General features: G+C 38.4%; 4 protein-coding genes and 2 pseudogenes across 4 annotated transcripts in view; 2 read left to right on the top strand and 4 right to left on the bottom strand.

The window, feature by feature from the left end:
- Positions 1–5,150: 5,150 nt before the first annotated feature.
- Positions 5,151–5,320, bottom strand: LOC129772309 (U4 spliceosomal RNA; annotated as a pseudogene).
- Positions 5,321–6,937: 1,617 nt separating this feature from the next.
- Positions 6,938–9,834, bottom strand: LOC129767396 (vacuolar protein sorting-associated protein 51 homolog). The gene is made up of 4 exons (XM_055768259.1): positions 9,633–9,834; positions 8,176–9,579; positions 7,481–8,106; positions 6,938–7,427 (listed from the first exon to the last, which is right to left on the bottom strand). Exons 1-4 carry the CDS (start codon positions 9,711–9,713, stop codon positions 7,319–7,321), a joined length of 2,220 nt encoding a protein of 739 aa, XP_055624234.1. The 5' UTR covers positions 9,714–9,834; the 3' UTR covers positions 6,938–7,318.
- A 2,510-nt stretch (positions 9,835–12,344) lies between these two features.
- On the top strand, positions 12,345–13,775 carry LOC129766705 (uncharacterized; annotated as a pseudogene).
- Positions 13,776–13,855: 80 nt separating this feature from the next.
- LOC129766704 (uncharacterized) lies at positions 13,856–15,336 on the bottom strand. Its single transcript, XM_055767293.1, has 2 exons — positions 14,498–15,336; positions 13,856–13,964 (listed from the first exon to the last, which is right to left on the bottom strand). The coding sequence occupies exons 1-2, from the start codon at positions 15,334–15,336 to the stop codon at positions 13,856–13,858; spliced, it is 948 nt and encodes a 315-aa protein (XP_055623268.1).
- Positions 15,295–17,159, bottom strand: LOC129766703 (uncharacterized). Its single transcript, XM_055767292.1, has 6 exons — positions 17,147–17,159; positions 16,990–17,078; positions 16,310–16,505; positions 15,985–16,236; positions 15,586–15,921; positions 15,295–15,524 (listed from the first exon to the last, which is right to left on the bottom strand). The coding sequence occupies exons 1-6, from the start codon at positions 17,157–17,159 to the stop codon at positions 15,379–15,381; spliced, it is 1,032 nt and encodes a 343-aa protein (XP_055623267.1). The 3' UTR covers positions 15,295–15,378.
- Positions 16,863–21,091, top strand: part of LOC129768209 (polypeptide N-acetylgalactosaminyltransferase 1) — a 41,835-nt gene continuing 37,606 nt past the window's right edge. The window contains exon 1 of the mRNA XM_055769690.1: positions 16,863–17,939. Within this exon, the coding sequence (XP_055625665.1) occupies positions 17,293–17,939 (647 nt within the window). The 5' untranslated portion in view covers positions 16,863–17,292. The remainder of the gene's footprint in view (positions 17,940–21,091) is intronic.

Genomic DNA, 21,091 nt, shown 5'->3' with positions numbered 1-21,091 from the left:
AGCTCAATTGTGTTGATATTCTAGGTATAACTGCCCCACAATGTATTTTTTTGTAGATTCATGATAAATAAATCGGTTCGAGTACAATAATTTTACGTTACACTTCCAGCAAGGCTGATGCACGCATTTCTAATTTGGAAGAACGAACTAATACTCAAACAAATCAAAAAAAGTTTAACAGAACACGCTAACACCTTGTTAGCGAATGCCTATTAACAATAAGATTTATATTCTGCAAAGTGTTCAGATTTCTCCCTTCTTCATTAAACGATGTTTTTATGCATAATTTTTCGGAAAAAACACAAAAAAAAACTTTCTGTTTGTTCTCAGTATTTCAGAAAACAACATCAAATGCAATCGCCCATGTTGATACTTTAGGCATAACTGTTTCACCATGAATTTTTCAACCGATAAATAGGCTTGATTGATTCAAGTTTGGGGAACTCTTCGCATTTCATTAGACAGTAGTTTACTGCTTATAAAAAACCCGGTGCATAGCTAAACTGAAATCTTTAAAGCTTCTGTAGACAAATATGGTACAAAACTTTGATCCCATTTTTCTCAATTGCTGTGGCTGTTGAACCACAGTTTGGAGTCTGCTCAACGGACACGACCCGAACCTTGGGCTCAAAATTTGGAGGGAGATTCCTGTCCACTATAAAACAATGCTTCTCTTTTCAATGGGTTTTATCGACTGGAATCACTTTGTTCATCATGTCGAGGTTGGAAGATATTCAGAAATTCATTTCTTCCAGAATTCGTTGCCTTGAACTTGCGACATCTCCAGGTTTTTTTTCAGTATCGATGGTCCGTTGTCGAAGGCGATTAACCGCTTACTACCATTAGACGAGTCCATTGAAAATAATGTAAATGGAAAACAGAATTTAGCATCTAATATTAATGAATTAATCATCATTTCTACTTTTAACATCATATTTACCGTGAACGTAGGATGTCGAGGAAATAGAGTCTGATTCATCACTTCATTAACCGACTGAATCATTCTTTTCCAACTTCTTCCAAAGTGCTGCGAAACTGGTGGATTGAATGTCCACTTAGTGTCCATACTCTCAAAATACTCCAGTTTGTACCCTCAAATGCACACTATGTCCAACTTCTATAAGACCAGGTGATGATCTTGCTGATTTGTGCCATTGTAAACAAACTGTAGCGTCTTAAATGTAGTGGACTGTAAAACTGCTACATAACCCCACTGCGTGATTCCAAAGCTGCCTCAATTCAGCTTGCCCAGTGAGAGAACCAAATTCCCCCCGTGGGTGCGATACTGACTGCCTTCATTGCAGTGATTCAGCTGGGATTTGCCATTCGCGTGAATACTTTAACTTCACTGTGGCGGATTGAGGGACTCGTTGTTTTGGAGACAAAACACTACACACACTTAAACTTAAACTATGTGCATCGCATATATCTTAACTATATTATACATGAAATTATACAAAGTTGAACCACTTCCTTCAAATTCCGCTTCAATAGGCTATTGTTGCTTACGCTTCGCTATCCTCATTTGAACTGATTTGTGCTATCCTCGCACAGCAAATCTATCATCCGGAACATGTTTGATCCTGTTTGCACGAGAGCGATTAGGGTGTGGCGTCGGGGGATCGCATCTCATGCATCGGTTCTCCCTTCAGTGCGATTGCGACTGAACATAATCCCACCACGAAGAAATGACCATGCTGATCTACCACATGCTTACATGAACTGCATCTGAATTGAGCAATGTAGGTAACCTACGAATTGGACGCTTCTTATTTCCCATATGAATATCTAAAACACAGATGAAACCATCGGGACCACGTGTTGGTACTGTTGGTACGTGTTGAGGATTATTTCCACTCTCCGCTGTTGTGGCGGGATCTCTTTGACGGACGGTTTGGGAAAGGCAGTTAAAGGTTATTTCTTCAATCATCGAATGGTCGAGGGTCGCAACATTTGGGTCATTAGGGCTAGGTCTTGTGTTCTTAATGTAGCAAATTACTTAACTGTATGTTAGGCGAACTGGCATACTCTCTTCAATGTGGACTTAACGCTTTTCACACCAGTCTCCATAGTTCTTAATGGTTAGGTGCAGTAGGAGGGCAATAGACGTTTTCATCTTCTTAACTTAATGAATTTATAATAGCTTATGGGTTGTTAGTTCAAATTTAATCAGCCCGTGCAACTTAAGTTGCATTGCCGTAGTACTTCTGTTATTTCCTCATAATTTTGATTCATCGAAAGATTAATGACTAAGTCCAAGCATCTTAGTAATTTTCTACTAGTACCTTCTATCTTCATAAATGAATCCCGATCTTTACTGGGGCTTGGCTCTAAGAGGTACTTATCGTTGATTGCTAATTTGTATAGATACACGTACTGAAGTTGTCGTTGGAGTTTCTTGAGTTTTATCATTCCATTATCACCACTTAATTTATCGCATCTTCACAACTAGTTCAGCTGGCAATGGTTTCTCAATTCATGACTTCTTTCACGAAGTAACAGTTCAGTCTGCAATGCTGAACACGTTTCATTCGATACATCTTTGGCTTTCCAAAGTTGCTGAATTGGTTCGCTTGAGTAATCGTTGAACAGCGTTGCTACATGAGAGTAGAAGCTAAATCCAGTTGGAGCATTACTACATTTTCCACCAACTAACCAACCAAATTCGGAATCTTGGAATGTAGGCATATTTTCAGACAGTTTGAGTTGACCAATCTTAATAACTTCGTTATACCATTCCATTTCAATGAGTAGCACGATTTGTCCAGGACGAAAGAATGCTGGATCCGCAAGTTGAATCCACGTTGGAATATTCCATGAAGTAACATCTAATTCAATTTCTCAGATACCCCAGTAAATTCTTGACCCAAATACTTCAGATTTTCTACGCGACCAACGCATGATTCAACCAACTCTCTTAATTCAGAGTGGCTTTCATGCACCATTTTCTTCAAATTTAGAAGCCCAGAAATATGATGATCAACCATTCGCCTCTTTTTTTTATCCCATTTATTTATTTATTAGGCTCATTAACATTTTAGCTGTAACAGAGCCGGGTTTTAATCGTGTACATGTACATATGTTTATGTTTCTATAAATTGTAAATTACACAGTAGTTAGTAGTAGCCATTTAGGCGTAAGGGTATTCTATCTGTTCTTCCATTGTTCAGCAGACCGGACAGCGGAGACAGTTGATATTGATCATTGTTGGGTTATTTATAGAACAGTAGCCCGATGATTCTTGCAGTGCAGAGCAGTTGTATGGATGCATCGATCATATTCCGACCGTGGATCGATCTCCATCGCTGATGATGGTTGCGTGGACGTAGTTATTCTATAACAACACAAAGATGGTCAATTGAGGGCCCTGAGTTTGAAACTCACGATCGATCGCTTGGTAAGCGAACGCGTAACCAAGTGGCTACGAAGACCCCCCCCATTCGCCTTTTGTCTTCAAACCTTTCTGCCTAAACTTCCCAAGCACGGTCATAATTACCATCCGAGATGGTTTTTGCGTCAATTGTGCCTGCTGCATCCCCAACTTTTTCAAGTGGTAGAGCTTTATACGCGGTGGGTCACTTGAACTGTCCACCACATCCCTAAACATCACTTTAAATTATTCCCACTGGTCATATTTTCCGTCAAAGTGCAAAGTGCAGATCGCAAAGAGAATCTTCTGTTGACGTTATGTGATATTTTGTAGTGGCCAGTTTTTAGTCTGGACAGGAATCACTGCTCCCTCATCGATTCCACGCCTTCGGCTTCAAGCCGCTTCAACGGACAATTTTCGTGAGATGAAATTCGTGAAATTCGACAAATGTTTGCTTCAGGCCCACTGAGCTCGTCCCAGATCGGAAGTTGTTTCTGATGGTGTTTTCCACTCGGACCACCAGCCTTTCCATTGGCCCCAAACCAAATTGTTCAGCTATCGATGGGGGGTTGGAGTGTGTCACCTATTGATTATTTTTTGTAAAGACAGTTGATTTTTTTGTAGAGACTCACGGTTCTAGAGATTTTCGCCGCGTTCATGGAATATCAAACGGAGGTTCCCCTACTTCAGCACATACCGAGGCTGTTGCTATTGATGGTAGCAGATCAAAGATAATACACGTCAGTTAGAGATCATCTTTGACCACCCGTAAACGGATCATCCGGTTATTACTCCGTTGAGGTTTGGTAATGATTCAAAACAAATTAAACCGGGAGACACAGTTATTCCTCAACTCGTCGACATGGTGCTGGAAATTCAGGTTGCAGTTGACCTCCACTCTCCGTATTTCCAACGATCTACGGCGAGGGATGCGTTCGTTGTATATTTTGACTCCTGAACGCTTCCCTGTTGTACTAAAAAGTTGTCGTCCGCAAAGATGAATACGAACACCAAGATGGAATCTTGAGGTACACCAGTTTGTTGAGCTGACGCGGAGTTTTTCACAATGTGCAGAAGATTGTCTATCCCCCAGTCTGTCAATGTCTTCAGAACTAGTTAAATCCTGGTTGTACGTCTTCTCCAGACTTAGGGCTACCATCTCCAGTTGCTGTCGATTCCTTCTAAATTCATAAAACAGAATTCCCAATTCGACATCCCATCTCAAAGAACGACTTCCTCCAAGTAAAGATCGGCTTTGGGGATAAATAATTGAGGTTCATTTTGCTTGCCGCAAAGATTTTTTACGTTCAAAATTGTTGTAAAGGATTAAACTTTTCATCGCCCATCACGATTTGCTTGAAAACTGCGAGTTTTCGTTGCGTTTATAAAGCGAGTCGCTGATGAAGACACGATCTATTAAATGTTTTTCAGTCAAATAGTCTGAAACGCAGCGTTTTACGTAAACAATGTTCACCAGGTTCCAGGTTCACTCATAGAATTACATATTTTTAATGATTCTGCTATTTCATATGTCGTGTACTGAGAATTATTCTTGATCTGCATCTCGATTTGATTATCACCCGGACAACCCAATAGAAGTGTGTTCTATCAAATATTACATTTCAACGAAGATTGTCGTCATTACTAAGGACACTTATTCAGAGATACGGTCTGTGCACCCATAAAACATGTTGTTCATGCTCCATTTTCGCAAAAACTTCATCAATGACTTTCTAAAACAAATGAAAGAAAATCGATCGCTCTCAGTTCATGTACGTTATTCTCAGAATACACATTTAGGAAGGAAGTTCAACGATATAAAAAAATTGATGTTCGACTATCAGACAGTTCAACCTTTTTATTGATAAATATGGCTTTTCTTTTTTGAACTAGCAATAATCGCACCTTGGTAAAACCTAATTGGTTACTATATCGTCACTGCGCAAAGCTCTGGCTTTTCTTGGAAATGCAGAATAGATTTCCCGTATTGTTGAATACAGAAGTGATTGTTTTTTTTAATAGTCATCTAACGTGTCCACGTGGACATCATTTAAACCCACTCCCCCTTCACGGTGGACAAGCATTTTTGTAACCCCTATCCCCCCTAAAGTTGTCCACGTGGTATGTGGACAGTCCCTAAGGTATATTTGAAGATGTATTTTCCCTTTTGACGTAGGATTACGTCTTTCGGGAACATAATGGGGTACAAATTGAAAATCAAAAATCGAGCACATCGTGAAAATTGTCCAATTTTAAATGCTTATTGCTCAGTCAATTCATGATGGATTGATGAAATTTTTACGTCAATCGATTTCGGCACAAACCAAGCTGCCGGGGGGAAATCGACATTGCAACTACATGAAAGTAGGGGGAACTTTTGTTCCTAGCGAATCCTACGTCAACTCTGCGGTCGTGTCTCGGACACAGCCCTCTTGCGATTTTTTAGAGTGCACGAATAATGATTATTACGCTGTTAACAGCTGGATGCGTAGACGCTGTCTGAAAATTGATGCCTTGCTGGTGGTATCGGTTCCGAAGCAACGGGATGTCGCAGAACGAATTCCAATGAATATTTTGAAAATTTAGGACAATACCTAGAACGCTACATAAGGGTTTTTGAAAATTCGAAAAATTGAAAGGTGGCGGCCATTTTTATTTTAAATTAGTTATTTTCCATGAAAAATCTTTGTTTAGAGCTCACAAAAAATCGGAAAAATGAGATATCAAAAAACGGATATGTAACGTTTTAGATAATTAATTTTTATATGCTGATGAAAAATTTCTGCCAAATCAATCAAGTAGATCCTGAGATATCGATACCACCAGTTGAAAAAAATGGTTTCTAGAAAAACGCGTTTAAAAATGCAGAAAAAATCGTTTTTTTTCGTTTTTCCAGACCGAAGTCCCCCCTTAAAATGTTCCAGTATTCATCGAGTATTTTTGTATTTTTGTAGAAGACTTAATAATCGACGGATTTAAGGAAAATTTGTTTTTTTTTCCATCGCCATCCGAAATCAGTCCATTTTATAAAATACATACGTTGTTTCACTTAGATATTTAATCACATATTTTTCATATATCGACAGGGCAACTATCACAACATGGTTTCACCAATAAACACGGTCAATGGCTGCCATTTTCCAAATTCGGGCCACACCGATTCTTGTCAAGCTTCTGTTCTTCTTGTCCTCACCGGATTTGATGGGCACACCATCTTTACGGGGCTGCTATTCGGCAATCTTGCAACATATCCCGTCCATCGCACTCGTCCGGTGTTGGCGACTTTCCAGATGGGATGGGTTCGCCATAAAGTTGCGCCAGTTCGTGATTCATACTCCGTTTTCCAGTACACCGCCGTTTATTGTTCTCAGCACTCGGCGTTCGAATACACCGAGTAATTGTGACCATCGTCATGACAATTTGCAGCTATGAGAGTGTATAAATACGGAAGATATTCCATTGGTTATGATTCTCAATCTGTGTGAAAATTTTTAAGAAAAAACATGGATTTCTTTCTTTTGCTATATGGATAAACCAAGGATAAACATTAATTCAATTAAATGTGTATGCATATATTACTCGTGTTATACTGTTATACGGGTTCCCACAATCATATTTTTTTTATCGATATAGACTTATTCAAAGAACATCAACTAATTATTCCGCTCTATTCCGTGCGGCGAATAAATAGTGACGAATAATTCATTTACTAGAGATTCCTCTGAAATCCAACTTCCCTGTTAGAGAGAGAATTGTGGTTTTCCGAATGCAAATTATATCGCAAGATTACAGCCTGAATACAAGAAGTTTTCTATACCTATATCCGAATGTTCCAAACAGCATTAAGTTAAATACTGCCTAATATGACCATGTCGATAAAACAATATCAGGGTGTAAACATTATCACTATTCACCATATAAGTACCTCAATAAAGATGGAATGTACGTCTAATTTCGTTCACAAATTATTTCCACCGCATTCGGTTCCATTAAAATTGGTTCCAAACACCGCAATACTGCCGACCCCAGTATCTCATCCAACAGGACATGTATCAGACTGAAAGAATAATATTCATTAAATACATCAAGCCCAGAGCTGTATCGACTCACTTCTCATCCGAGACAAACCGCCATAAATTCATTTGCAAATAATGTGCATCGACCTGAATCTGCTGCAGACCATACTTGCTGAAGGTCCGCAAACGAACGCATTCCAGCAGCGTCTTCAAGCATATCTTGATGATGCCTGTTATGATTGAAACTTTCGAAAATTCCACCGAGCTGAAAATCTCGATTTTCTCCGAAAACAGTCGGTGTATATTCGAAACGAAACTGCTGTCCATCTGGGATGGAGTATATGTGGACCAGGTCGAACGATACTGAGACTGCTTCGAAGTTGTCATGCTGAAATGGGTTTTCCGACTGGAATCACTGCTCGCTGCTGTCCGCAAATCGTTACTGTCGTACAACTCTCCGAGAACACTATCGATCACTGAAAGTTCTTCCACTACGCGCTTCATTACTGCCCGAACTGATCGTGGCTCTAAACAATTCAGCCAGTCCCGAGTTTCGACGCTTTTACGCAGCATTTGAGATAGGTTCAGCCCTTGGAGACGAACGTATGAATCCAGAAGATTTTGTGCTGAATCGCGCATTTCCGAGCAAAGCTCGGTTTCATGAACCAGAGTGGTGCTATTCTCCGAATCAATGTCATACAGTTCATCTGCTAGCGAAATCTGAAAAGACAGCAGATATTGAAGATTTGTCCTTTTTGTACAAAATCGGATTCCAAATATTGATCTTACCAGAACATGAACTCCTTTCTTGTCCATTTCCAAACACATTTTAGAAAGAATAAGCAGCAGAGTGGGACTAGAGGAATTGTTATTACCAAATCCATTCATGGTGTTGGATATGTGTCGCAAAAACCCAACCAACAAATTCTCTCGGATTCCCTCAATACAAGCTGCTCCTTTGGCGTCCGTTTTGAGATTAAACGACCAATCGGACTGTAGAAAAATCAGCAAATCTTGTAACAGTCCCTTCACTTTCTCCATCGTTGAAACGTATAGATTAGAAATCAGGTCTTTCAAACCAGCTAGAGGAGAATTGGACGAGGAGGAAGAAGTATCTGATTTAACAGAAACCAACGCCAGTCTAATGGAGCTCAAATTATCAGAAAAGTGATCTTTAAGAGATTTCATATGGGCTTTACAAAGATGGTAGGCGGCATTAATGATTATGTCAATGCCGGACTTGCTCATATCCACAGCGCGACACAGGGATTTCATCGCGGTCAAACGTCGGTGAAGACGGTCCAGCCCTCGCAAAATTATTTGCGAATCCCCATGGCCTATTTCAACCTCGGCACGGTCTTGAACCAACGATAAATATTCGTCAATATTTCTATTAACAAAATTATTCAAATCAATCCTCGCGGTCTCCTCAAAATCATCGGCTTCCTGTTCAATATGCTTTGTCAAAAACATGTCGTTGTACGAACTTATAACCAGTGTCAGATCATTTAGGAAACCTTCGATTCCTAAATCGATAAACTCGATCATATCACGGTCAGTTTGATCTTGAAGCATCACTATCTGCTCATGTAGCCTTTTGGTGGCATGTTCCAGCATCTCTTTTGCCAAATCTGACGGCTTCTCATCAAGCTGTAGTAATAATTCACCAATTTCGGTCAATGATTGTGCACTTCTCCCTGTCTTCTGGAATTCTTGCTTAAGCAGCATTTTTAAGTCGCCCAGAATTTTGATGCAATCTTTCTGGATCCCCTGGAATGACGGTTGATTACCGTACTGCTGTAACACTGTTTGTGCATGGGCATAGTCCTGTACTGCTTGGTGATAGTTTCCCTCTTCTATTAATGTTTTAAGCTTAGCCGGAAGAGAGGACAAAAATTGAAGTTTCTTCAATAGCTGATGTTTGCCAGAAAGCCTCGTCAGCTGACTTCTCGTTTCTTGCAGTGTATCTGTTATTTTTTCGCTGAATTCGGTAATCGTGGCCATATTTGACACCAGTAAATTCATTTCAGTCTCCATACTTTTGAAATCAGTCTTCATTTTCCGGATTGTGTCGGTAGCCGAAATAAATTTGTTATAGTTTTCGTAAACCAGCGTTTGCATATCGCTATGTAATGTTTGTGTTTGACGGACGATAACCGTCTCGGTATCCATAATTTGTTTAAGCGAACATTCCTGGAAAGAAACATTGAATTAATGTTTGGTTCAAATCGAGAATGTAAACAAACCTTCAACAATTTCTGTAGATAACGGTCCGGATCAAAACCTGCACTGTCCATGTCGTACGGGTTTCCTGTTTTATCTCCCATGTTCAATATCTTAAAATTGTACAATTTCTCATTAGATGAAGTGAAAATTTCAAACCTGAATACAATTTATTTTGCTAAAAAAGTAGATGACGCATTCGATGTCAAAATCAGCTGTTTGATTACGTTGGAACTTTACAATTGTCTGTTTCATTCTAAGCCGTAGACGTGGGGTCGAAAAAAGCTTCGCTATAATCGAAATTTATAGCGAATTCGTTTTTTAAATGGGTTAGTTCCAAACTGACTCTGTAATTGGCGATCTAACGTACAAATCTACACATAGGTGGCGCTGCGGTGAAAGTAATGATGGTTTTAAATTTTGCCATGTGAGCTTATGGCAGGTTTGTAGTTCTTTCCATAAATTACAATTTTATAATCATAAAAGATTATTTGATTGCGATGAGTTTGTAAGAAATTTAATTCTGCGCAATTTTATATATAACATGTTATTTATTTACCTCTTTTAGTAGTGAAAACTATAAAAATGTTGACAATGGTTGAATTAAAGAAGGAAATTCGAGAGCACAATCAAACACAAGTAGAAGAATGCACGATTCCTGCATGTGAGAACTACCTTGGAAAGCCCGGAAGTAAAATATACTTGTTTTGTTTTTGAGTTTTAGGTTACATTAGCATCATTTTCTTAGTTCAAAAACAAAATCCAGATGTCTCACCGATCGTTTACGTTTTGCGTTAGATCGCCAATCAAATCACGTATATTTCACTTCCGGTATTTCGAAGGTAGTTCTCACATGTAGGAAACAGGCATTTTTCAACTTGTTTTTGATTGTGCTCTCGAATTTTCTTTTTTGATTCAACCATTGTCAACATTTATACAATTTTCACTACTTAAAGAGATAGTTAAATAACATGTTATATATAAAATTGCGCAGAATTAAATTTCTTACAAACTAATCGCAATCAAATAATTCTTTATGACTATAATATTGTGATTTATGGAAAGAACTACAAGCCTTCCATAAACTCACATTGCAAAATTTAAACCGTCATCACTTTCACCGCAGCGCCGCCTAGGTGTAAATTTGTACGTTAGATCGCCAATTGACGAATTTAAGGCCCATTTATACGTTGCTAGTAGCTGACTTGACAATGAGCAGCTACTGACCCGGTGGACTCGCTTGACAATTGGTTGACTCGCCTTGTCCGTTCACACAGTGTGAGCTGCTGGCGAGAAACTAGATACTACGGCACGGGTTTACCAGGGATGCCAGGCGACTTTTCAAATGTCCATCAAATAGTCAGAAACAGCAATCAGGTCCGAATTTGTCAAATGATTGGTCCAAAATCGACTTCTTTATTGGCAGTTTTCATCTTAGGTTTTCAGTTGAATGTATCATCACACAATTTTATAGCAAAACAAACGCTGATCGTGTTTAAAAATACATACTTTGTGCTGAATTTCTTTGAACTGAAGGTACTATCCGAAAAAGCAGAAAGAGAAAAGGATTCGGGCCAGGAATTAGATGCAAAGAAAAGGAGCAACAAATACAATATTGAAGGAACTCTACGATGAGGATCCCCGAGATTACAGAGCAGTGTTGATAATAACACCTGAACAAGTGAAAAAACTGTTGGATTTAATTGCTCCACGAATACAACGCCAAGATACAGTCATGAGGGATGCTGTACCTGCAAGAGTTAAATTAGAAATGACATTGATGTGCCTTTGTTTTGGAATATCGTTGGGATTGTTGTCGATATTTTTTAGAATCTCGAAAACATCCATAGCTCAGATAATTCCGAAAGGATGTGATGTTATAAATGGTAGTCTAAAAGATTTTTTTTTTAATTTTATTTATTTTGTGAAATGAAAATGATAGTCGATTTGCAGGTGCAATAAATACGCTTCAAAAATTTTAATAATGAATGAAAATGTACTTTTTTAAATCGAATATGTATTCTGTTTCTTAGAACAATACTTTTTTTTGTAAGTTGTGATCTGATAATGATTCTATATTAGAGATTCTCAAGAAAACTATCTCAAAAAGAAAGCGTGCCCCGCCAGCGTGCAAAACGAAATAACAATTATTTCGTTTAGAAACTATGAGGGTTTTATTTGTTTTTCCAATAATTTTCAAGTCTATAAATATCTTCACATATTTTCAAATATCTTAAAAATAGAGACATTTCATTACATTTGGCATCACTGATTCGAACGCTAAATTCTGTTTTTGACGTTGTGAAGCATGCAAGTGCGAGTAAATTCAAAAAACTTTGAAGTAGCTCGCACGCCGGATCACACATGACAATAACTGGCATGATGTGTTCACACGGTGTGAGTAGCTGCACTGCAGTAACTGACTAGACCGACTCGTATGCTTACTCGCACCGTCTGAACCCGGCTTTACGCAAAGCTGAATCAGCTCATGCGACATCTACATTAGAGCTCAGAACCACAAAAGTGAGGGTGTATGTTTATTTTATGCACTGAAAAGCGCGATTCGGTCGTAATTATTAATTTTATTTTTATTTAGGTTCATTTCAGCCACTAAATGTCGTCAGTATATGGTTAGAAAATTATTGTTTTGTATATTGCCGATGGTTTCAACAAGCGATTTTACCAAAGTCATAGATAATCTTCGGAAATTTTAGGTTTGATGATGCATACAGATTATGAGTATTAACTTCGAATATTTTCCAGAAGCTTATGCTGTAGATAATGGCGATGAAATCGATATCACTATTAAGCTGATTGATATAATTGATTATGTCGGGGATTCTGTTCGGCCGATACGAGAAGGATCTGCTGTATTTGAAGTGCAACACATTAAGTGCATCGGGTACAAAAAAAGAGGTCCGGAGTACATTGAATTTGTTGGCTATGTTCGACAGTCATCTCATCCGAACCATGTTCCTCATGAAGTTGAATTGAGGATTGGTGAAGGTATTGAGAACTGGATCTTAAGATGTTCATGCAAGGCAGGCACAAACCGATGCAAACACATAGTTGCATGCCTTTTGCATTTAAACATGTATGTATGTATTTTTGTGAACTGTAGAACCATAATTATAATAATATTCTTCCAGGTCGGGTAAAGCTGAATGTATTACATTTTTAATTTTTTTTATTTTTTTATCCAAAATATATATTTTTATTAAGGCTCATATGGCGTCAGCCTAACGGGGCCGGGAGTTCAATATTTCGACAATGTTTGCTTACAACTATGTTAGTAATATGTAACCGATTACTCACGGTTGGCTCGAGGTTAGTATTACAAGTGTTCTCATAATTGGTATGTTGCAGTCTTCGATGCTCTGTACATGTGCCCGACATGGGATACCTCCTATTGGGATGCAGCTGACCATTAATCAAATGTATTACATGTACCGATGCAGCCCAGGTTTGGGGAACAGCGAAAGCGGAAAAAACGTTCTATGGAATGCAAAACCCATTTCCGAATTATGCTATGTGCGTCGTGCGAAATTACATCAACCAACAGACATCGAGCGTAGGAACAATATTTTAGGTGACTGTTTTAGCAGAACTCTGAATGGTGAGTGCATTTTATTTTTGTGATTTATACGAATTTATGATCACTTCAAGCCAGTTTTTCCTTCATTAGAATACTTGATGAAATAATTCTAGGAATGTTTTCGATTCTTGCTAAAGCATAAATATAAATTATTCGTTTATTTGCAGTTGCTAAAGGATCTGCTATTCAAAAACATCGGGATGGTAGATACTTGAATCCATCGGTCGCACAAAGCAGTCGTGTTTTTCAAAATACGAATGACGACTTGTTCTGTTCAACTAAGGAACTGCAAGAACTAATTTCACCTTGGATTTCTCCCAGCACAATCGATGTCACTATTGAGAGCGCACCGTTTGAAACTCCTCAAGAAGAAGTTTACTACAATAGCAATGTAGCACGAGATTTGCAAAGTATTCTGCGTATCACAGAAGAAACCCAAAGACAATTTTCAAACTATTGGAAGATTCAGCGATCGTTGCGAATCACGGCAAGCTCGTGTTATAAATTATACACTTACCTGCACAATGCGAATCCGGATTGGGCGAGAATATCGAGAGTTATTGGAACATGATAACATTGAAGGTTCGTGCTGTAACGTACGGCATAAAAACCGAGGCGTTGGCTTTGAATAGCTATAAGACGAAAAGGAATTCACTGGTAAAAAAGTGCGGAATAGTTGTTAAACCAGGTGAATGCTGGTTTGCATCGTCGCCTGATGGTGTCGATCCAATGAATCGGTTGGTCGTTGAAATCAAGTGCCCTTTAGCAGGAGAAACTGTAGGAATAGAAGAGCTACAGAAAAACAATGCTGTTCGAAAATATATACACCGTTCTGAGACAGGAGGGTTCACGCTAAATAAACGACACGCCTATTTCTGTCAGGTTCAGATGAATATGTGGGTACTACAATGTGAGATGTGTGACTTTGTTGTGTATTCAAAAAGGGACGATGATTTTATTGTTATTGAAGTTCCCTTCGATAGTTCTAAATTTTTTAAAATTTAAATATGCATTTTTCAAAATTTGTCGTCTTTTAATATAGGTTTGCTAAAATTCACTATCCCGCATATAATTGACATGATATTATCTATGTGTCCTAAGATACCAGCTTCCAGTCTTTCGTGTAAAATTTTGAATATTTTTATCCTCGCCATTATACGCTCAATGTGAATTCGGACTTTAGCGATTGCTTCATTCAAATGGGCTTCAGTTGGTGACAATCGATTTTTTCTTAAAAATGGTGGAATATGCAACTTGATCCCTCGTGTAGACAATTCTGTATCTATTGCAAACCCTTTGTCAGTCATCACTTCATCTATATGTGGCTTCAGATCATCTATTAACTTTCCATGGTTAAAGATAAACTTGTCGGATGCTTTACCGGAATATGCCTTACTCGTATATGAAATGAGACCCGCTGGAGTAACTCCTACTAAAAACTTAGATGTTCTCGTAGATTTATATGGTGAATAGGTTGTAATTCTACAATTGAGGTATTTGAGAGTTGCTATCGGAACTTCTGTGCAATCTAGTATAATAGTTATATTTTGAAAGCTTTCTCTGAAGCAGATTGGTATATTATTCTTGATTTCACTCTTTTCCGGCATATAAATAAATGTTGCGAGGATTTGGCCCAACATATGCACAGTATGACAAAAATATGTTGCTACAGTGGCTGAATGAATACGAAAAAGCGTGCTTAAGGCTGCAAACGATAAATTTTGTTTGATTTTTGTCATAGTCAAAATTAATCGATCAGTGCAATGCATCGAGAATTTGTTCGGATATACTGTCTCCAACTGCTTGACGGAATAGCACAATTCTTGTAAGATAGCTAAAGATGGAATCCCCGTCCAAGTGTTTACATTCTGATCAGTTATCAATAAATCTGAAAGAATTATGTTGCGGGTGTTGAGTTTCTCACTTAAATCGTGAATATCAATTGGCTCAGTTTCTGGACAAAACGTGTTATATGCATTTTCACCTATTCTAGCATCATTCAGTGTAACATTTTTAGCGTGCACTGAAACAGGATCTTCTTCTGCCTGTACTGAATATGTATCGTTTTTCAACTGATAAAGTGTAGACGTATCATCTAAGGTTTGTTGTTCAGCATTGTCATCACATGACATAACTTCGTTGGAACTGATATTTGCTTCATCATTCGGGAAACTTTATTTCTTCGTTCTTTTTAATTTATTCATCAGCCGATATGAAGTACGTTTCGTGGCATATGGAGATTCACTTACCAACTGGCCAGTTTGGCTGCAGTTTGGTAAATTTTGTGTCCGTATAGCACATCGTTTTAAGTGTTTGCCTCCTAAAATGAAATCACACTTCTAGTAACTTTGATGTCAAATTTGATGTAAAGGCACAAATACCTGAAGAATAGTTGCTTTGCGTGAAATGTTTACTGCAAACCTTGGTGTTTTTTGCTGATGCTTTTCCAAACCTCAATATGGAAATCCAGACTTTATATCGTTTATCATATGTCGATGGAAACTTGTGCAAAACGATACCATTACCAGCGCGTGAATTGCATCCGTTAACTGCACACATTCTGTGGCTCTTGGGTTTCACTTGAAGCCGGAAGTGAGTATGGTCTACCAAATGTGCTGGCAAGGAGTCCGTCCTCGAGGTTTTTGGCTTAGAATGCTTAATGAGCTTCTTCACTCTGCGACTTGGTATAGAATTCGGTCTAAGATACAACCGTTTGACTAGAAGAATTGAATGAAATAGTAAAATGAGTATCAGATATCAGTACGTATCTTGAAACTCACCTGTTACTAAACCACTGTCGTCAAAATAACGCGCGCAGATTTTTAGACCGGTAAAAGCATCACAAGCATTCATTTTCAAGGATTTTCTCCAAGCTTTTACATGCTTTTGGTTACCCTTTGACGGAAACAACATGAGGTTTGACCTTGTTTTGCAACCGGTAACGCAACATCCTACACCGCTTTTGACGGCAGGAAATTTGTCTCGAATGAAAAGTGAGGGAACTGCAGTTTTAGATAGGACTCGTTGCACTTCTGTAAATGAAATGGGAGAAAAAGCAATCAAAGCAGTGTACATAGCAATCTTTTAAAATTTTTATACTCATACTTTCAATGAAATCAGTCGATTGAAAGTGAACTTGACAAATTTTTTCGTCGCCGCGACCAGCTAGTTTCATAAATTGGCACCATTTATTATAAAACTTGTTCCCGGTCGAAGGAACATTTAAAAAATTGCAGTGCCATCCGTGTTTGCACGCTGCAGAATAATGCACTTTTCCTTCGTTCCGCAACTCATCGTTTGCCTAGTAAGAAAAATGTAAATTACTACACTTATACCAATCCATTATTTATAATAATTTAACGCAATGTAAAATAATGTTTTTCTAACCCTTTTAACGCAGAAATAAGACCTGAACACAAAAAAATTTCAATGAAAATATAGATTTTCCAAAAACTTTTTGCAAATCACTTGTAATTTGACACCTCAAAAAAAACATCCTCATTTTACTAGCTGCGCCATCTGGTTGTAAATCCAACGTAAATTCGTCAATCGCGAATATTATAGCAAATATTTTTCGATTATTCGTGCTGGACGCCTGTCATTGTTTCATCGAATTGGACATTTCAGCTGTCAACGAGCGTTTGCCGATTTGTCAACAAAATATTTTTTCTCGCACTCGTTCATCTTCAAGTTCCTCTCACTGAATCAGTTCTTATCCGTTGTTCGATGTGAATTGTTGTGTACTGCTGCGGTTTGTGTTTTAAATCAAACTTCTACAATTATACCTCCAATCTAATAGCCGAAGCAATTTCATCTCGAGATATTCGCAATTGTTTGTGTAAACATGTTGTGGATTGTAAGAAACGTGACAAATCTGTGTTCATTGAAAGAAACTAAAAGCTGTTAACGTGGTTGCCACATTCAACAGCATCAGTTTCTCACCTTCCTCTTGCATCCGCCAGTAGCGTTCGTCTTGCCCTCAGGAAGAGGGACAAAAAAAGCGATGCGTTTTGATTAGTGATAAATAACAAGAAAAAATTGTAAACAAACACATCGCGTATTAGTGGAGTACCAATGCTTTTGCAATAATGTTTTTTCGCGGAGGACTCAGCATTCGGCGGAATGTTTACTCGAAGCTGATATTAGTTTTGATTGTGGCACTGATTGTGCTATTTTATTTTAAAAGCTTAAACGGGAACAGCAGCCCAAATAGCATTCCCATTGCAAATGGTCTCGTAAGCAATTTGAATAAGGGAAATCTGCTAGTGGCAATAGGTACCGGTAGCCAAGATCAGTTCTTCGAACAGCTCGTGCTGAATGATTTAACGAAACAGGAACCGGGCTTAGGTGACAATGGCAAAGGAGTGGAATTGAGTGGTGAAGCGAAGGAAATAGGCGAAAAGCAGTTGGCAACGATTGCATTGAATGAAGAGCTAAGCGAACATCTCAGCTACAACCGGACTCCTCCAGACGAACGCCATCCGTCGTGCAAGCGAAAATCTTATGACCTTGCCAACTTTCCATCGACTAGTGTTATTATAATCTTTTATAACGAACCCTATTCGGTTCTGGTTCGAACAGTGCACAGTGTATTGAACACCGCCGATCAGCGGTTATTGAAGGAAATTATCCTTGTGGACGACGGCAGTACCAACGAGGAGCTCAAGGGAAAGCTCGATTACTACATCCGGACTCGATTACCTTCGAAGGTTAAAATCCTACGGCAACGAAACAGGTTTGTGCGATGTTTTTTTTATTGTCCCATTAATAAATCGTGAGGAATACGGTGTAATAACTCGAACGTGAATCGAGAAGGGCAGAAATAAAATTCCAAGAAATTATTGTAAATTTTTGGGATGTCGAATCATATGAACCGCATGCGGCTAGAGTAGCGGTATTTGTACCTTGCAACGTGTCGAATTCCATATTTTTTTTTGTTTCGTTTCTCTTAAAGACGTTCTTTATAATCAGTGCGACAACTTTTTGGTGAATTTCTCTTTTGTCCGCTTCATTTTCCACTCCCATATGAAGTCGCTATGATAATTTTGTGTACTGAGCGGGAAGAGCAGGTTTTGTGGGACGATTTAAATAAATAATCGTATTCTGAATACAAAACCGAGACGCGTTCGATCAAACCATGTGGTATAATTCAGCAACAAGTATTTTATTCAAGGTGGAAACAACATTTATATTTTTACCAAATTCATTGCGTAAAATCTGAGCTCGGAAGGTTTTTTATCCAGTATTTTTATTACAAGATTTCCATTAGCGAAGCTTCTTTTTTTCTGTTATATCATGAAAACTGGGTAAATAAATGTGTATTCGAATTCATCATATAATTTCGGCTTAAAACAGTTCACTGAAGCCTAAAATTATAAAATCTTTAATTGTAGAAATTTAGAAAACGTTACGTGTAACAAACCGGTAACATGCCCACTAGTACATGATTGGTCTTCATTGCCAACAGTGGAAGCTGGATGACTTCTGTCGTCAAAAGTCGCAAGACAAGACTTTGAGATAGGTTCAAAACTTAGCTGTTATTCATACTTTGAATTACAAAGGCAACAGATTGGAATTCATTACCATGAATTGCAACGAATATTGTTCCTAGCAGCGAGTTTAAGTTCAAGTCAAAATACTTCAAAAAATTATTCAAGCTTTTTAAATTGTGTTATCTGATCATTTAAACACGTAGTACTGAATCTTACTTAATGATTATCATATACATTTCCTGATATTTCCAGCACACCACATCATTATAATATAAGATTACTATCAGACACAAATTTCGTTCAGGATTTTTTCACTAATTGCAAAATAACGAGTTACTCTTGTGTTGTATTAGTACATATTTGATACAAAAAAGTGGATTTTCGTTCATAATTTTAATTTCTAAAATGTGTTTTTTTACCATTTGAAAATCCATTATAATTTCCGCCTCACGGATCGAACAAATGATGTGACGCGAAAACGAATCAATGAATTTGAATGATTATTTTTAGGTCTGATGCGTTTTGGTCTGCGTTAGGGTTATATGCCAAAAATACCATGAAAATCAATGGGGAAGCATATGAAATTCTAAAGTGATCCCTTTAGTCAGTTTTGTTCATCTATACCAGCACGTTTATATGAAATATACTTAGCAAATGCAGAGTTTGTTCTACGGACTATGTAAACGAAATATTGCAATATAAGCACCGCCCGTTTTCAATTCATTGAGTATAAACAAAGAATCCGCGAATAATAGCATTCACGAATCATCAGTTATCCAGCAACGACCTGACAGCTTTCCAAATGGCCTTTCTCAAGGCCGCGAGTTTAGTTTAATTTTCCAAACTGGCTTTTTTCAAGGCTAGAGGTGGATGAACTGAAAATGTGGAAGCCTCTATAATTCAAACTGTTCGCGCGCAACCGTTCAGACGTTTCGGATACTTAACAGGAAAACAGATTTGAATTTGAAGTACATTCACAACATATAAACATAACGCGAACTACATTTAATTTCCTTAACGTACAAAAACTGACGGTATATTTTTGACTTCTATCTCCTGTTCATTTTATCCATTTTATGCTGACCATCAGCTGTTCTTAGTCTGTAAAAGCGAATACTCGATCAAACAATAACAGAAAAATCCTGTTCTCTCGAGAGATTTGAAATTGTGAGTTATTGCTCAACATGAAACAGACCAAGTGATTTTTTTTTTTTTTTTTTTATCCAGTTCATTTATTTGTAAGGCTCAATCGCATAAGCTTTGCGGAGCCGCTAATTCAAGGTTTGTTTATACAAAGTTTCAACTAATTTCTATGTTTAGTAGGATTCGACCGAATACTCGCGGTTTACTCGAGGTTAAAAGGGCAACATTTTTGTGGGACGGGTCAGGTTGGGGATATGGATATGAGGTATCGTTGTCTCAACCGAGGGTTGCCGCACGCACTGTAGCATTGTGCATAATGACCAGGGATAACATCTGGTGTTCGACTAGCTGTCGAGGGTGGGCGACGGTGAGATGGGGGGACAAGACAAACAAACTAATAACGAAAAAGAAAAACACAAAAGCATTAAATACTTATACTAGACCGTTTCACAAACATATAGATCAACTGCATATAGCAGATGTCGCGAGTTCCCAACACGTCTCTAACAGGAACATAGGGTTGTCTTCCTTGGACCTCAAGGGCATTCAATAGGTACTCTCTGGCTGCGTAATTATCCGTACATTGCCAAACTGCGTGATCGATGTCATCGTAACCGTTTCCACACCGACAGACGTTGATTTGAACAAGATTTATTCTCTGGAGATGCACATCTAGCGAGTAGTGGTTGGACATAAGTCTACTCATTACACGAATGAAGTCACGACTTAAGTCCAAACCTTTGAACCACGCTCTCGAAGAAACCTTTGGAATAATTGAATATAACCACCGCCCAAGACTTCCAGTGTTCCAATCAGTTTGCCAACTCAAGAGGGAACTCTGACGCAGTAATTGGAAAAATTCATCGTATGAAATCTGTCTATCAAACAATTCGCCTTCCTGGGCACCCACCTTTGCGAGAGTGTCCGCCTTCTCATTGCCAGGAATTGAGCAATGAGAGGGGACCCAAACAAAGGTTAACTTATAAGATCTTTCGATCAGTGCACTCATCTGCTGTCTCACTTTTGTGAGGAAATAAGATGGGTGCCTACTAGTTTTCATCGACTGGAGAGCCTCAAGCGAACTGAGACTATCCGAGAAAATGAAGTAATGGTCTGCAGGCTTGTTGGAGATCATCCCCAATGCGAAGTCGATTGCTGCCAGCTCAGCAACATAAACGGAACAAGGTTCCTGCAGTTTACGGAAGGCGCTTGAATTTTCATTGAAAACACCGAAGCCAGTGGATCCATTGAG

Source organism: Toxorhynchites rutilus, chromosome 2, assembly GCF_029784135.1.
Source record: "Toxorhynchites rutilus septentrionalis strain SRP chromosome 2, ASM2978413v1, whole genome shotgun sequence".
NCBI classification, from domain to species: domain Eukaryota; kingdom Metazoa; phylum Arthropoda; class Insecta; order Diptera; family Culicidae; genus Toxorhynchites; species Toxorhynchites rutilus.
The sequence above is the reverse complement of the archived record's forward strand: the minus strand, read 5'-3'. Positions and strand labels throughout refer to the sequence as shown.